At 42.0% G+C, this 18,636-nt stretch overlaps 1 protein-coding gene across 1 annotated transcript; it reads left to right on the forward strand.

Moving 5' to 3' along the window:
* Window positions 1–1,914: 1,914 nt before the first annotated feature.
* On the forward strand, window positions 1,915–13,692 carry LOC127310710 (uncharacterized). The gene is made up of 11 exons (XM_051341360.1): window positions 1,915–1,996; window positions 8,902–9,002; window positions 9,121–9,428; window positions 9,982–10,062; window positions 10,250–10,369; window positions 10,790–10,903; window positions 11,350–11,439; window positions 11,613–11,825; window positions 12,756–12,861; window positions 12,932–13,136; window positions 13,241–13,692. The coding sequence occupies exons 1-11, from the start codon at window positions 1,915–1,917 to the stop codon at window positions 13,456–13,458; spliced, it is 1,638 nt and encodes a 545-aa protein (XP_051197320.1). The 3' UTR covers window positions 13,459–13,692.
* Window positions 13,693–18,636: the final 4,944 nt, after the last annotated feature.

Here is an 18,636-nt window from a genome sequence, read left to right on the forward strand (position 1 = left end):
CATTAAGTATGGTGCGTAATGTAATCAACAACTACATCCTTAGACATAGCATCAATGTTTTATCCCTAGTGGCAACAGCACAACACAACCTTAGAACTTTCACATCGTCCCAGTGTCAATGCGAGCATGAACCCACTATCGAGCATAAATACTCCCTCTTGGAGTTACAAGCATCTACTTGGCCGGAGCATCTACTAGTAACGGAGAGCATGCAAGATCATAAACAACACATAGATATAACTTTGATAATCAACATAACAAGTATTCTCTATTCATCGGATCCCAACAAACGCAACATATAGAATTGCAGATAGATGATCTTGATCATGTTAGGCAGCTCACAAGATCCGACAATGATAGCACAATGGGGAGAAGACAACCATCTAGCTACTGCTATGGACCCATAGTCCAGGGGTAGACTACTCACACATCACTCCGGAGGCGACCATGGCGGCGTAGAGTCCTCCGGAGATGATTCCCCTCTCAGGCAGGGTGCGGAGGCGATCTCCTGGATCCCCCGAGATGGGATCGGCGGCGGCGGCGTCTCCGGAAGGTTTTCCATATCGTGGCTCTCGATGCTGGGGTTTCGCAACGGAGGCTTTAAGTAGGCGGAAGGGCAGGTCAAGAGGCGGCACGAGGGCCCCACACCACGGGGCCGCGCGGCCAAGGGGGCCGCGCCGCCCTAGGGTGTGGCCCCTCGTGGCCCCTCTTCGTCTCTTCTTCGGACTTGGAAGCTTCGTGGCAAAATAGGACCCTGGGCGTTGATTTCGTCCAATTCCGAGAATATTTCGTTACTAGGATTTCTGAAACCAAAAACAGCAGAAACAAAGAATCGGCACTTCGGCATCTTGTTAATAGGTTAGTTCCAGAAAATGCACGAATATGACATAAAGTGTGCATAAAACATGTAGATAACATCAATAATGTGGCATGGAACATAAGAAATTATCGATATGTCGGAGACGTATCAATGCTAAGCATGGATAAATAAGGTTGACAATTCTAAAGCTAAGAGCTAGGGTTTAGTGCATAATTGAATTAGGGTTTTAGTATCCCACATAAAATTATGGGTTTGTGTTCTTAATTCAATATGGTACTTAGGGTTTCTTAATTGTCAATTAGCTCTTGGATTAATAACTTCATTTGAAAAGTTGAAGTTATTAATAACTTTGAATTAAGAATAATATTGAATTTGGCATTTTATTATTTTTAAATAATTATTAATTAGGTAATTATTAATTAGGGTTTAAATCTCTCTAATAAAGATTTAACAAATAATAAATAAAGAAAATTAGATTTCATGTTTTTCTTTATTTATTTATTGGTTTTTATTTAAATTGGATAGTTTTCCTAATTTCTGAATTTTAATTGTATTAAGAATTAATGGAAAATGCTTAATCAACAAGTATTAAATAATTGAATTTTTATTAAAAATAAAAATTTCATATTATATTTTTATTGGATAGATTTTTCTTTTAGAAGAATTTTGATATTTCATTTGTATTTTTCTGAGTTATTATGAATTTTATATGAATTTGTAAAGCTGAAGTAATTATTGAATTGGAATTTAAACAAGAAAATACTAACTTCACCCGAACTAGTTTACACCCAGTGGCTGACTGGTGGGCCCGGTGATCTGGCGCTCGCGCGGACGAAACACGCACACCACTCGATTCAGCGTGCCACAACGAAGATAATGGTACCCGCGCCGCTCCTAAATGGTCGCCGGAGCTCGCTCGCCGGCGAGGCCGAACGGCGGCGGACACGGCACACGCGGCTAAGAGTCTACGGACGACGATTCGATGCGATTGGAAGCTCAGAAGATGCGCGGGCTCACCGTGAGCACGACGGGCATGTCGGTGGGGTCGATGGAGGCTTGCTTCGCCGGATTTGGGGTCGCCGGCCGTCGGAGGGATGAGCTCGTCGGAGACGCTCCGGGGCCTCCCAGCTCGATTCCTCCCGTATGCTGGGCATGTCGAGGATGCTGAAGACGATGGTAGTCACGGCGGTGGTCGGGGAGGCTCCAGTCATCGGCGATAGGTGGTGACCGTGCGAGCTAGGGTTTCCTACTGGGACGAAATTGAGCAGAGGAAGAAAAATTGGAGGCTAGGGTTCGTCCAGGGGTTTTATACCACGCGGGAGCACGCCTCGTCACGCCGTCGGTCGAGGAGGAGCCGCCAGCGAGAGAGGAAGCAGAGCACGCCATCGTGCTGGCGCTCATGCGGAGGAAGGGGATGAGGACGAGCTCGTCCTCGAGATTTTTTTACCGAAGAGGTATTGGGCTGGCCTTGGGCTGCTTGGTGGGCTGCGACGCTGGGCTGCTCGTGGGCTGGGATGGACAGGTGAGTCTGGTAAGGTTTTTTTTCTCCCTTTTCCTTTCTATTTTTATTTTCTGTTTTCCTTTTCTATTTTACATATTGTTTTAATTCAAGTTTAACTCATGTAATACCATGCAGGTATTCTGAGTATTTGAACTTCATTAGGACTATTAAAAGGGATAAATGTATTACTCCATTGTTTGTTGAACAAACATACATATGAGCTTTATTGCAATTTTCATTTAGGCCAGAATTCAAGTACTCATTTTAAGTTTCTTTTTCATTTGGAATACCACTCCCTTTTGGAATGGTTAGAGTTAATAATTATACTCCAAGTGTTTTAGAAGGTATGATTAGGATTTGTTCTTTTAATTGAGAATTTAGTTCCTTGCATATGATTTAATGTGAACCCCTATTTATTATGATCTTGTAGTTTTGATTATAACCCTATTTCAAGGTTAACACTATTATTGTATTTGAATAGCATCTTGAAATATCTAGAGTAGGTATTACTCTCCTCATGGTTGGCCTTGGTTATAAAGATAAGTGGTTGATCACTACTTATGTGGTTTTAATTATGGGACTTAGCATTAGGTGGCTCTTATGTCTTATAATTGAAGCATAGAATTTAATTAATGAACCATTAGGGTTCTAGTCATATTCTCCTAATGACACATGGTTTGAGTCTCAAGTAAGGTTTAGGTTTTTAGTTATGATCATCCAAGTGATGCATAAACTAGGGTTGAGGTTTAACTCTTGTGAGATGAGGTGACACCATATTGCATGTGCTAGGGTTTAATCTCCCCTAACCATGATAAAGTGGTTACTTGCTTAATATTTCATGTGCTTTTCTAATTACTAAGGATTTGGGATTTGGTTTTATCTTCTACCAATTAACTTCCATCATTATCTCCAATTTATCATTAAAGTAATTACACTAGTTATAGTTCTTTTTATAGTTGACTTTGGTCATATAGATTAATGGTTCCTCACTATATAAGGTATGGAGTTTTACTCTTGGTATTTCTTAGGTACTTTATTTGAGAAATGAATGAAATATAGATGTGCTAGGATTCTACTTATGATCACCAAGTGGTTCATAAGTTGAGGCTGGGATATAAGCCTAGGGTTGTTTACTAGTTACCTCTCTATAATTTCATGTGGTGAATGATATCTACTTATCCTGTTAGGATTTAACTTATCCTCACATACCTCAAGTTCTTAGGGTTTATGATCATTACTCAATTTATAATGATCAAGGTCTGGCTTCCTAAGGTATCTCTCCTTAAATGAGGTTTTCACTTCCTTGATCAAGCAAACCTTTGTCTTGATCAGCTAGGGTATAGTACTTATATTTCACTTTCTAGGCTGGGCTTACTATGGTTGCCTCAAAAGTTTATATCCCAGGAGAATGTCTGAGATATTATGTTAGGGTTCTACTTAATCAGTGATGATATAATCATCTAGTATATGGATAGTTCTCTCCCTCATATTCAATTGTTGCCTCAACTACTTAAGTGTAACACCATAGCTTGGCTCTCTTATAAAGGAATGGTTTATTCTAGGGTTTATGGTGTACTCCTATTATTTATTTAGGTAGCTAAGCTAAGGATTCAATTGTCTGACTTAGTTGGATTAGTCCAACCCTTATTTCACTAATTCATGGATATAGTCTTATTCCACTTGGTATTTGGTTATCTCACCACTCCAAGATGAAATGGTTTACAACCCAATACTTTAGTTCAAAGATTGTCCTCTATTCATTAATAGGTAAAGCTAGAATTGATATGAATGGGCTCTCTTACTTGGGAAGGACTTGAATAATATCCTAGGGTTTCTCTTTAAGATGATGATGTGAATACTTGGATGCATATCCAAGGTTTAGCTCAAGGTTTGTTGCTTCTCTAATAATTATTGTAGAACTCTCATTTTTCTTGGTTTGATGTATACTAATATGGAATAGAAAAGGATATATATATTTCTAGAGTTGATCTCCTTGTCTTGTTTCCAAGATTGAAATATAATGAATACCATGAGGTTCATGGTAGGTTCAAGGATTAGCTTAAGACATGGAAAAGATAAGTCAGGAATGGTTTCTCCATTTTATTGTTACTTGATTTGCAATTGAATTGGTGTTCATCTGTTAGGACAAGGATTACCATAATATAATTCTGTTATAAGATCAAGCAATTGATCAATGAGTCAAGTGTTGTTGGGTTGATTATTAGCTCCATTTGATCTAACCCCTTAGATCAAATCATCTCTTCCCAAAACAAGGTTTTAGCAAAGTCACATTGCGGTTTATAGCGCTTGACTTGATGAGCTACTTCAATTCCACCAAGGTCAAGTGAAACTTCGATTCTTTGTGATGTTTTACTTTAAAGCGCGAAAATTCCCCAGATTTTCTATGCATGAATGCAATGCACACATCTGTTTCCTCTATTTTTGTAACCCCATTACCTGGGATATTACAATCTTGAACCACCCTGCTGCTTCCTTAGGGATCAGCCTGCTGCCTGGGAGACCATACAAAGCTTGGCCATAGCTAGTGCACCTGATCTCCTTTCCATTAGCATCTGGGAAGGTGCAGGTGGCCAAAGGTGGGAAGTCTGGGATCTGGTTCTGAAAGTACAACTGAGCCCATAACTGAATAAACCACCAGGGGCCTCCGGTTTTAACTATCTTTTGAGAGAACAGTTTGACAGACATCAGTTGAAGAGATCGATAGACCTCCCCAAGAAACAGTTTGCCAAGGCCAAGTTGAGTGCCTTTGGCAAGTTCATAGGCCAAGGAAAGGTAATTCTTGGTTGGGGCGAGTGATGGGCCACAGAATATGAAGTGCTCCAACCAGAAGTTCAGGAAGGCTGTGTGTTCTCTCTCTGTCACAGGGCCTTTGGTTTTCATATAACGATTGAGGTAGGCACCCCAGCTGGTACACTCTTTTTTAGAGGAAAGGGTGAAAGGAACTTTTGGCAGCTTAAACGCAGAAGGGCTTGGGGATGCAATGTCTAGGCCTGTGATCATGGCCACATCCAGCAGAGTTGGTGTCATAAGGCCGTGGCCAAACATGAAGCAGTTCAGTGCATCAGACCAGAAGTAGCCGATGGTTTTCAGAATATTTTCATTCTTTTCAAGGGGAGACAATGATAATGACAAGGCATCGGCTATCCCTATAGTTTCCCAGGTGGCATAATGAGTTTTTGACACTCTATTGTACCATGCTACCCAACCCTCAGGAGGATTAGGCCAGGCTCGCAGGCAGTCGGCCCAGGAAGACAGATCTAAGTTCTGGTTCACGAAGGGGATTCTGTTAGCTTCGCATGAGATTAAGAGAGCGGGACTCTCGGAAGAACGGGGACCAAGACACATAGAATTTGCGAGAGAAGGATGTGGCAGCAGGATGTCTGAAACCTAAAATTAATGACGGAATAGGACATTAATTCAGGTGTTTGCTGTTAATCCTAACATTGATTCGAATGGCGAGAGGCGGTTAAGGATTACCTTCAGACCGGAGACCATGGCGTTGGCATTGGATGATTCCGCCATTGGATGCGCTGCGGAGTTGGGGCGGCGCGGTCGAGATCTAAGATGCGGGTGGCCGTAAGTTGGAACTGTTTGGGCGGCGATTTGGGGATCTGAGTTTGCTTTCTCAGACGGAGGTCGCAGGTTACCGTTTGGAGGGGCAATTGGTTTCGCCTTACTCGCATTTTATGGTAGAGGCCGATGCGATGCCATCGGCTCTTTTGGGGGTTGTTTGACTTTGACTATCGGCAAAAGATTGATTGGGAACACTTCTTCATTAATAAAAGGGGGATTCTTACAATGAAGAGCCGATTGCTCAAGAAAGGAGGAACAAAAGAGGAGCCGATTGCTCAGGAACTACTAATCCTACACTACTAATCCTCGCTGGCCTCGTCGTCGGCATCGTAGCTGCCGCCGGCGCTGCTTCCGGAGAGTTCCCCGTCGCTGCTGCCCCAGCCCTCGGCCGGAGCTTCCTCCTCCTCGTCATCATCATCGTCTTCGCTGTCCGCCCAAGCGCGGAAGCGCTTCGCTGGCGGGTACCCAGCGGAGGAGGAGGAATCATCTTCCTCTTCCTCCTCCTGTTCCTCCTCTTCTTCCTCTTCTTCTTCTTCCTCCTCCTTGTCGGAGGAGGTGGGGTTCGCCCAGGAGTGGAGGTCGTCCTCGCTCTCACTCTCCAGCCCCCCTTCGATTAGGAACTGGAGGTCGTCTTCCCCATCAGTCAGGGGCAAGTCACCATCTGACCCGACGAGGGCCTCCGGTGGGCCATCTGGCACGAAGTCGAAGTCCCACTCTGGCTCACTCGAGGAAGAAGATTGGAAAGAGAGGCCTGATGAGACGGAGGAAGAGGAAGACATTGCTACAGGGAAAGAGGGTTTTTTTGGTGCCGATGGCTAGAACAGAGCAAGGGGATGAAGAGGCGAATCGTTCGGCACAGTTAAATAAGGGGAGCATAGTGGAAATTTAATGTCATTACAGTTTCCGAGGAAGTGGTGCTAAGGCTATCAAATCTTGCAGAGAAGTTGAGAAGGCAAGGCATCATGATGAAGAATACTGCGACGGTTCTGCTCTGCCACGACATGACCCGACGAAGAAAAAGCAGAGTGATTTTGGAATTATCAATTCCAAAACCAGGGGGGCATGTGTTATCACCAGAATTTGACCGGATCAGAGGTGGGCCGCGATCAAGATTGGGCTTGAAGAATATACATGGAAGAAATACGTGAACCGGCCTTGTACACGAAGTTTGGGCTAGTTTGCCCTTGTATCTGTAAATATAGTAGGATACGTGTCGTTTAGATAGAGTTTGGCTCGTGCACGGTTGGGATTATTCCCACGTTAGAAAGTCTACGGACTATAAATATGTATCTAGGGTTATCGAGAAAAACAACAATCACGTTCATCACAAACCAATCTAGGCGCATCGCCAACCCCTTTGTTTCGAGGGTTTCTTCCGGGTAAGCATCATGCTGCCTAGATCGCATCTTGCGATCTAGGCAGTACGCGTTTATTCGTTTATCATGCGTTGCTCGTACTGAAGCCTTGTTGATGGCGAGCAACGTAGTTATCATAGATGTGTTAGGGTTAGTATTGTTTTACCACGATACATGCTTTCGTCCATGCAACCCTTAGACGTCTAGCCCATCTTAGGTGTAAGGGCGGCACCTTGCTTGATCATTATTTAGTAGATCCGATCCGTTATGATTGCTCCTTGTTCTTCAAGGATTAGTTTAATATCTGCATAGTTAGGCCTTGCAAACGGGTTGAAGGATCCAGTAGCACGTAGGGTGTAGTTTGCTAGCCCTAGATAAGATGTTCCGGGGATCAACTTCATGTTGGTTTTTAGGCCTTATCTAGGGTTGGTTTATTATCACCGTGCGTGGCTGCCAGGCTCAATCACGAGTAGGATGTTCCGATTATGTGGTGAAAACCCTAGATTGTCGTAGGTCGTTTTAGCTATATATCGATCAAGCAGGACCACCATGTGATCGTAGACCTCATACGAACCATGGGTGGATCGGCTCCTTGAGCCGATTCGCAGGAGAACCTGAGAGCCGATCGAGGCTCGTATTTAATGTTTACGTGTATGCCATGCAGGAAACTAAGCGAGGCAAATCCATCACCTTCCTGATCAGGTATAGATCAGGTGGCACGCCCTTGCACCAGCATCGGACGTGCGTGCCGAGGCTTTGCGGGCCGTCGCTCGAGGGACCAGGGCCAGCCGCAGCTCTGAGTTGTTCCCGGCTCTTCGTGTTGCCAGCCGTTGCTCGCCGGTGGGTTTCGGACGCCAACAGTTTCCTATTCCGGCCACTGCATTCTGTTTGCATATCAGGCATCGGACACCTCGTTCATTAACATTATTATGCAGTGCGGGAGGCGATCGATAAAGTTTTCGGTGAGCATCTCAGCGTAAATGATTGTTCGTATACTTCCTTGTGGATCATACAACCTTGACACAACCATAGCGACATTGACAACAAAGCTGGCTGCTATGCAATCCATATAGAGCTCTGTTGGATACGTGTTTTTACTTTTGCGAAACACAGTATGTAGATGCTTACACATATGCACATACACGTACTCACCCCTATAAATACACACACCCTACCTCTATGAGCACTTCTAAGAGATTGCTTCAAAGAAGTTTCATCCAACGGGTCTTGAGATTGACAAAGTCACCAGAGACACCTCGCTGTCGATGAAAACGTCGCCTCGCACTGAAAAATATTTCACCTTTTTATGAGACATCATAGTGTTAAACAATGTGGTTTGAACTCTGGTGGGCTGGCAGTGTCAATGCCCTATTAACCACTCAACCACAAGTTGATTCTCCTAGATAATGTCTTTCGAACCCAAATTAAGTTTACTATATAGGGGTAGTGCATATATCATATATGTATGTTGGTAATTAATTATAATGCTTAATTAATTAATATTCCAGCACCGGATTGGTTATGGAATTAGTATCCGATTGGTGCCTTGCCTCGCTCGGATATGCCGGTCCGTGTATTTATCTAACTCTGCCGGTCCGTGTATTTATCTAACTCTGCGTCCCTTTTACAAGTATCAATCTCGTCATCAATCATCATCACCGTCGTCTCGTCGTCGTCCAACAGTGTCCTCACCGGCGACATATACCATGGGGCGCGGCGGCGGCTCACCAATGTACTGCACGCAGCGATCCTTTTTCTCTTCTCTCTCTCTTAAAAAAAGCTTCTTTTTCTCTACAACAAACAAACATAATTCCGCCGGAACCAAACGTGTCGAGACGAGAGCTGAGTAGCTGACCGAATTTCCCCACCCCACTCCTCCGCCCAGCGGGCCATGGAACCAATCCAGTCTCAGCTCTGCCGCATCCGGAACGACCGCGTCGATCTCGACAAGGAGCGCCAGCTTCTCCTGGAAGATCAGTGTAAGCTGCACGGCATCATTGACTTCCAGACACCCGCCACCGTCCTCCAGGTTGCGTCTGCGGCTCCAGGTTCTCGAGAGGAGGCGCACCCGCCTCGCCCACCAGGAGGCGGACCTCCGCAGACAAGAGCGCAGCCTCAGCGTCCAGCTCGGCTCTAGGTCGTCCGCCTCCTCTTCGCGGTCAGATTCTCCGTCACCGCGGCATTCCCAGAACAGAATATTCTAGTGTAGGCCAAAAATTCCAACTTTTTTAGTAGTGGGAGTTGCAAATGTAGCATCAGTTTACAGGTCTTTTTTTATTATTTCGGTTGGCGAATCAGCTCAGTCAAACCAGGGACGTGCTGTTGGCCTGCCAGCCAATTTTAGGTCCTTGTTCATTTAGAAACTATAGTACTTTACATGGTTGTAGTGAACTGAATGATTTGGTATCAGTAATGGAACATCTCCATGTGAACCCAAATAACTGGGCAGAGGACTTCTCATACCGTTAATCCACCTACCCTAATCTCGGTGACCTAAAACTAAATAGCTTGCAAAAATCAAATTTTAAGACCTTTTTATAGGTATAATTTTTTGTGCCGATTTGTTATCTTTGCACCTAATAAACATTATGAAGCACAACATGCTTTTTCTGTCTATTAATATAATATAAACAACGATTCTTGTGTATTTGAGACAGACATTGAATAAGGTTCTGTCTTCAAATTGAAATTAAATTTTATAACTTTTGCAGGTCAACTGGATCTGCACCTCGTGTGCGGCACAGTGTTCTGTATTCGGCTCGAAGGGGACCCCGAGGCAGGCAAGGACGACCGTAAGTGTCATTGATGTTTTTCGCTTCTCATTTTGATTGTTATTCCGTTTTGATTTGTTGTGTTCACTATTGTTTGCACTCCCTTTTTCATGCAAGAAATAGAATGCCTACAAGTCTTAATTGTTATTTTCAGTATCTTCACCATAAGAGACATTGAACAATGATATGTTGTACGTATTCTGATCAGGGTGGAGGAGCGTACTACCAAGCTGAGCAGCAGTGAGCCTGGGCATACAGATACGGATCTGTCGCAGTTTGAGGCCCTGACACTGAATATCATACCTCCTACAGCTGAATCAGCTGATAGGTATATCCATTCTTTAGTCTCCCTTAATTAGTCAGGACTTTGTTCGTTTAAATAATAGGTACTTCCTATGAACCATATGTTTGAAATAATGTGTAATTGTAATGACCCATATGGTAAAATCCGTAAAAGAGATGGAAGCGGGAGGTTGCAACAATTTTTATGTAGGCACAGACTTTTTTGTATTCGGTCCCAAGGGATCTTGAGCCAGACCAGCAAGAGCGAAAATCTCATTGTTGCTTTTCACTTCTAATTTGACTATTTTGTCGTATGGCTATATCCCTAGAAGTTCATACTGTATTTGCTATTATTTTTCCTCACTTACTCATAGAAGAAACAAAATTTCTACAAGCCCTATAATATGTCTGCAATCTTCGTCATAAGAGTCATTGACAAATGATCTGTTATGCATGTTCTGGTCAGGCTTGTGGAGCATCCTACGGAGGTGAGAAGCAGTGATCGTGGTGGTACAAGTGTTGACCTATCAAAAGTTGAGGGCCTTTCGCTGAATGTTTCTTCAGCTGAATCAACCGATGGGTATATATGTCTACTAATTACTTAATAAAAACTGAATTGTGGGTTTTTTGAAACGTTGGGTGCATGTTACGAACCCTCCTGACATTTTGCATGTGGTTTCACAAACCTTAATATGCACCTAACAATTCGTAACATTGCTTGCGTTTGTTGAAATGTCTGAGAATTGTGATAAAATTGCTAAATAGAGTCGACCTAATGGCCATGTAGATCAGATTGAACTGAATGAACAACCACCTACCACCTATGACACACATGCTAAAACAAAATTTCATATCATCAACCTGTCAAGTGTATAAGTGTGCGGCAAATCACATTAGCCATTTGATGGCCCATCCAGAGGGCAATGATTGTTCCAACACAATCACCAATTAAGAGAACCACTAGCTATTGTTTCCGTTCAAGAAGAATTAAATTAACCAACTGTGAGTTCTAATTGTGATGATTAGGGCTGTGGCGCATGCTGGTGACCTGGACAGCAGTGCACCTGATTCTACAAATGCAAAGCAACCAGCTGTTCGGGAAGGATTATCCCCGAGGTAAGCACTAGCCAATCAGGATTCATATGATACACTCATATGTATGATTGTTAATTCAGTTCTTTTCGGAAGACTTTCATGCCTCGGATTCCGCCAGCCTGCCAACAACATCGCAGTAGCGTTTTTTATTACAATGTTGCATTTTGAGTAATCTTTTTTGGTGTGGTATACAGGTCACAAGAAAGGTGGCTGAGAATAGATAAGTATCTTGCTGAACATACATTTGATGACATGTGGGAGGGCATGGTTGCTATGAAAAATGGCTTCTGCAACCCACCCAAAAAGGTTCCGTTCCCCATCAAGAGGTCATCGAAAAAGCTTGCGTCGCCTGATTCACTACAGTCTCCGCATGGACTGGAGGCTCAATCCTTTCAGACAACAACAAAGTAATGATTCCAACGTTCCGATTTTAGAGTATCATCTTTGCTTGAATTTCCCATTCATAATCTAGTGTTGATCTGTTTTATGATAAGTTGATAACATAATGTAGTCACTTCCTCATGAAGTTTAAGTCTAGAAGTGTGTCAACCAGACTTGGTCGATGACATCACTTGACAGTGTCATTAATTAACACGCTGCACTATTCTAATGATTCATGAATCTTGTGGGCACATTTAGCTTACTGTATTTTTAGTATAGAACAATCTAAAACTTAAGCGCGATGGCTATTTTGTAGTGAAGCACAAATGGTGTTCTAATGCTAAAAAAATGTAAATTGCTAGCTAGAAATGGAGGAAGTTGCACGTTTGGTCTCCAAACATGCATGGGTTGCTCCTCCGGTATGAGAACATAAGGGAGTTAGGTACAAGTTCAATACTGCTAGTTGTTGGCGACAAAATGATAGTGTAGAACTTTTTTGGTTAACGCAAGATCAAGTTTGAGGGCAACAGGAACAGGGGATCGAGGGGCCTTTCACACGCCCCTGCATAACAGTACTGATCCATTCGCACCGGACTTTATTTGAGAACTTGTATCATGAAGTACAACCAAGGAAAATTAGGGTAAAACAGTGGTATTGTTATTAGAATGTTTAGCTATATGTTTAACTACATTTTATCTTTTTGTTATCCACATGGTACCTGTGCCATTTTTATTTGCTAATAAGGTGGAGTCTAAACTTCTATCAACTTAGTAATAAAGTTTGTGTGCATGGATTTTCAGTTTTCTAGTTCAAGTAGCTCAGATATCCCTGCCATAAAAAGTACCTGAGTGATACACCTTGCAAGTCCCTATGGTGCACTTCACTCTGACGAAAGATACTCTCTAATTTCCTTATGATTTCGGGCAGACAACAACTTTAACTAATTTTGCTGTAGGTGTGGAGAGTCTACAAAGCAAATAATTGAAAATGGGAAACAATGGATGAAGAAGGAAGTCATGGAGGCTTTTAAGAAGTACATGAAAGAAACGGGCAGATTCAGAGTACGTGCTTCCTACTGTTGTTTTGTCTTTTCTAACTGGATGCAAGTTTTCTTATGATGTGTTGTTTCAGGGCGTGGAGTTCGAACTTGATAAGCTTCTACATCAGTGTTTGAGTGTGGAGACATATGAGAAGATCTTCCACCACTATAATTTCACGGTGAAGACGAAGCAAGCTGGTTCAGACAAGTGGTCATCAACTCTATATTTTGCACAAGTGAAGGAAATGTATGGACAGAAACATTATTTCTGCTATCCGCTGGATCCATTCGAAGACGGTATATCTTCTTTTTTGTTTGCCAATTTCCTCCACAGTCAGTAATCGTTTTCTAGGTTTGGTCTAAGTATGGTTTGATGTGTTAAACTGCATATCTTGTGTTAGGCTTCTGCCACGCATGCAAGAATCAGGGGATGGATGCACTGAAGCACCCTGCTGTTCCTATCGGTTACGAGACTGGCCAGGCTGGTTACGAGACTGGCCAGGCTGGTACGGGATGTCCTTTCTTTGAAGATGATTCTGATGATGGTGATCGTGTACCAGACAATGATGGGATGGCGTGGGCCTTTAGTCAGGCCTTCTTGGGGGGAGTACCCTATTGAGTACATTTTCTCTAGTAGTGAGTGATCTTCACACTGGGTTTCAAACCGAGATGCAATGATACTAGCATATATAACGAGCTTCAGTTGTGTAAACGCTTCCAGTTGCCTGCCACTCGCTGTGCATTGAGTAATGCAGGGTTACTCAGACCTTTTTTTTAATAACTACTCAGAACATTTGAAGTTGAACTTTGATAGTGTATTTGTTTATAGTTAAAATATTATCGCTGATTCGCACACATAGTGATCCCATTCCTGTTAAAGCCTTTGTTCCCTTGGGACATTTTCTCGTTGTTGAGGTCAGTCCTCTCGGAATGAAATTCCTTTGGGTCAACAGAAGTAGTATAAGAGATCTTCTGACGTGCATAATGTCAAGCACAATGATGCTATCAAATATCTAAATGTGTCGCTCCAGTCTTCTTCCATTCTGAAACCTCGCCCAGAAGTGGCATAGGGCCTGATCACCAGCGGATCTGTAAGGTGGTTGTTGGAGGGATGGAGCTCGAGGCAGCGACTGGAGGCCTGAAGGACATGTAACCTTTGTTGACATTCCCTAAAAAAACCTTTTTGACATGAAATCACTAAAAATAAGTAAAAATTGTTGACAGCAACCGACCCACAGAAAGTAGGGAAAGAATAAGCAACAAACCACTCCTTAAGCCATTATCCACTAGAGTAAGAAAAGGGAGAAAATCAGGGAGATTTTGGAGTGTAATCAGTGTATCACATACATGAACACAATCAATTTACAAGGGGCAAGTCAGACCTAGTCATGCTCAAGTCATACAAACAATAGTCCAACAGCCTGGGTTCTAATGCCTGAAAGGACCAATGCATCTCCAGTCACTGTTTCTTAAACTCTACACATACAGTCCTCATGCTGAAGAGAGAAAAAAAAAAGAAATTCTCCAAGATCGAACAAAAGTTTGCCTAACAAATGCCAAGCTCAGGCCAACGTTTTCGCACCAAAAAGAGGTAAAGAACGATTCTGTGTTTGTTTCAGACTGTAATTCTGTGCAGGCTCCGCACAGAGCTAGATCCTACTTTACCGAACCCATTGTCACCAAACAAGTTTCCCGAGCTGTTTTGAAAGTTCAGGTGGACCTTCCTCCCTTGGTTCGACAGCTTTGTGAGTTCGGTCCCTGAGCCAATCATCATGACTGCATGAGCATATGGCAGAGAAGATCTGGGGTTCAGATATGGGATTGTCCCGTCGTAGTGGTACACCTCGCCCGGCTTCAAGGAGAAGTAGTTCCATGAGACTCGGTAGTTCCCCACAAAAACATTTCCAGCGTCCAAACTAATGAGAGCACTGCCCATATCTTCAGCCTCTTTTATTTCAAGCTTTGAACATGATTTGACCTTGAAATGTTGTGTCACCTGAAAAATACATGCAGGCACTAACCTTTATGGATGAACAACAGTGTAAAGCATTCAAATTCATATCCAGGGAAATCAAAGGTAGACTGTAAACGACTATTATGGTAATTACTGCAAAAAGCACTATACACAACCTGCATGAGCACCAATCTCCAATTCTGATGGAGGCATTCAATAAGTTTTGCAGGAGGGTATTCATGGTGTGCTAGAAATTCAGCACTCATACAATATGGTGCAGAGGCTGGATTTCATGATTACTCTTGCGCAAAAGCATTGGGGTTCAATTTTAGCTAACAAAACATAGAGAAGGTAACTAAAGGCACATGCCAAGATATGGACTACTTTCTTTTGCAACATATAAAAAGTTTATTTTGCCAGATCATACACTTGGGCTATTACTAATGCATGAAATAATATTTTCAAAGTATTACAAGAATAACCAATTTTGTAAGTAATAAAGATAGTAAAATTTAGACATTTGAACATCAAATAAAATTCTAAAAGGAGATCATATATCACCTCAGGCTGTAGTCTTTTGCGGCCAAAGACGCCAGGCTTTTCTAAAATGGTATGAAGGGTTTCAAGTCTTTTAGACCCCCTGTGCTCAATAACCTCATCTCTGATTTCCTTATCGACCAAAGCATTGTACTTCTTGTTCAAATCACAAGTGCATAATATCCAATCAAATTCTTCTGGTGGTTCGTGGCGTGCATACTCAAACTTATATTGTGACTCTGTGGTTGCCAATGAAGAGTGTAGTGCACAAGTATCTGTTTAAAAACAATGTAAATTAATCAATAGGGCTTCCCCCACCCCCCCCCCCCCCCCCCCGGTGGACAAAATAAACATTAAAACTTCATTTTTTTTTTCGAAATGGGGGTCTTCCCCGGCTTCTGCATCATGGTGATGCACACGGCCTTTTTATTAAAAATATTCAAAAAAGTATTGTTTACAAATCACTCATCGACGAGGATTGATACAAGAATCAACCATCGAAAGGAACACATAGCAAGACTACAAATCAACATAGCCTTCTAGTATGACGCCAACCAGCCTGGCACAAGATATCCTGAGCGACCATCAGGAGCCGTGTGCATCCAGAAGCCATGGCATCCCGCTGTCCCTCCGGAGAGAGTAGGGCCCAGAGTTGGACCCAATGGGAGACCATATGAATAACCTGCAAAAAATGAAAGGAACGTTTCTTATTAAAAATTATATCATTCCTGCTCCTCCAAATAGACCAACATAGAGCAGAAACCCCAATCCGGATAAATGCTTTAGATTGTCTATCTACTCCATTCAACCAGTTACCAAACATATTAGTAATATTGGTGGGAGGTGGGAGAGCATAAGTAAAGTTCACAGTACGCCATAAGAGTTTAGCTAAAGGGCATTCAATAAAAAGGTGTTGAATGGTCTCCTGTTCCCCACAGAAAACGCACTTTGTACACCCATTCCAATGTCGTTTAGCTAGATTATCTTTTGTTAGCAACACCTTATTACTCAAAAACCACATGAAAATCTTAATTTTTAATGGAACTTTAACTTTCCATAAATATTTTCGCAAGAAGGGGGTATGATCACTCATAAGATCCTCATACATCGACTTTACTGTAAACAAACCATTAGATGTCAAATTCCAAATAAAACGATCCTCATCTTCATTCAGATGCACCATCATTAATTTCCGACATAGTTGTAACCAGGAAGACCACTTATTACCATTTAGCAATCTTCGAAATGTAATATTCAAAGGCGATTGACCAAGAACTTGTGCAACCGTGACATTCTTATGGTGGGCAATATTATATAATGATGGGTATTGTTGGGCCAACGGAGTCTTGCCTAACCAGGTATCTTCCCAAAACCGAGTACTACGACCATTACCCACCTTGAAAAAACCCCTGGAAAAAACTCATGTTTGACCTCCATTAATCCTTTCCAGAAAGGCGAGTCAATAGGTCTGGCATGAACCTCCGATAATGTTTTATGTCTCAGATATTTATTATGTAGCAATTCCTGCCACACCCCATCCTCATTAAGAAGTTTAAACAACCATTTACTCAATAAACATCTATTTTTGATCTCTAGGACTTCTATACCTAAGCCTCCCTGATCTTTCGGTCGACAAACGATGTTCCATTTTGTAAGCCGGTATTTTCTTTTGTTGTCGTCGGACTGCCAAAAGAATCTAGATCTATAGTAGTCCAAACGTTTCCTTACCCCAACAGGTATTAGAAGGAAAGACAACATAAACATCGGTAAGCTAGTTAATACTGAATTGATAAGTACTAACCTATCGCCATAGGATAGCAACTTCCCTTTCCAGCATCCTAATTTACTCTCAAACCTTGTTTCAACCGGATACCATTCAGAGTTCTTGAGTTTCTTGTAATGGATTGGGATACCTAAGTATCTAAAGGGGAGTTGTCCAGCATCACAGCCAAAGATCTGTTTGTACTGTTCCTCCTCCTCCTTTGCCTTGCCAAAACAAAAAATCTCACTCTTATGAAAATTAATCTTGAGTCCCGATAATTCTTCAAAAAGACACAAAATTAATTTCATATTGACTGCTTTGTTTAGGTCGTGCTCCAAAAAAAGGATAGTATCATCTGCATACTGTAGTATAGAGAGACCTCCCTCAACCAAATGTGGAATGAGTCCTCCAACCTGACCATCTTCTTTGGCTCGCTCAATTAAGATGGCAAGCATATCTACTACAATATTAAAAAGCATTGGAGACAGTGGATCCCCTTGCCTTAAACCTTTTTTTGTTTGGAAATAATGACCAATATCATCATTCACCTTCACACCAACACTACCACCTTGAACAAAATGTTGTACTAATCTACCCCATTCTTGAGCAAAACCTTTCATTCGTAAAGTTTGTTGTAAAAAAGGCCATTTCACTTTGTCATATGCTTTTTCGAAATCTATCTTAAATAAGACACCATCCATCTTCTTCGTATGTAACTCGTGAATTGTTTCGTGGAGTATGACTACCCCTTCCAAAATATTCCTACCTGGCATGAATGCAGATTGGGTCGGTTTAATTACTCTTGGGGCAATCCCCGATATGCGATTAGTACCAACCTTAGTGAATATTTTGAAACAAACATTAAGTAAACAAATAGGTCTATATTGTTGAATCTGAACCGCATTTTCTTTCTTGGGTAGTAATGTGATAACCCCAAAATTCAGTTTATATAGAGGCAAATCCCCATTAGAAAACTGAGAAAAAAGGGCCATCAGATCATACTTTATTACTTCCCAAAAATGTTGATAGAACTCAGCCGGAAACCCATCTGGCCCAGGGGCTTTGTTTAGTTCCATCTGAGAAATAGCTTGACGTACCTCCTCTTCAGTAAAAGGGGCTGTTAAGATTTCATTCTCAATTGCCGAGATCTGTGTAATGTCATGAGTCTCCTCTTCATTTAAAGAAATATTTGTTGGATTAGGTGCTCCAAACAATTTCTTATAGAATTCTGTAATATAGACCTTTAGATTATCTTCCCCAACAATCGTCCCCTCTTGTTGTTCAAGTTGGAAGATTTTCTTCTTTCGGTGTTTACCATTTGCTATAAGATGAAAATATCTCGTATTATTACCCCCTTCCTGAATATGTTTAACCTTTGCTCGCTGAGCCCATTTGGATTCCTCATCTCTTCTTAGTTTGTTCAAACTCTCATTTGCCTTTTTTAGTTCTTCTGTTTCATTATCATTCAAACGATTTGTTTCGGCTTTCAAATCTAACTTATCAATAATGTTTAATAATCGTTCTCTTTCTTTTCTATACTTTCC

Source organism: Lolium perenne, chromosome 6, assembly GCF_019359855.2.
Source record: "Lolium perenne isolate Kyuss_39 chromosome 6, Kyuss_2.0, whole genome shotgun sequence".
In the NCBI taxonomy this organism is placed as follows: Eukaryota; Viridiplantae; Streptophyta; class Magnoliopsida; order Poales; family Poaceae; genus Lolium; species Lolium perenne.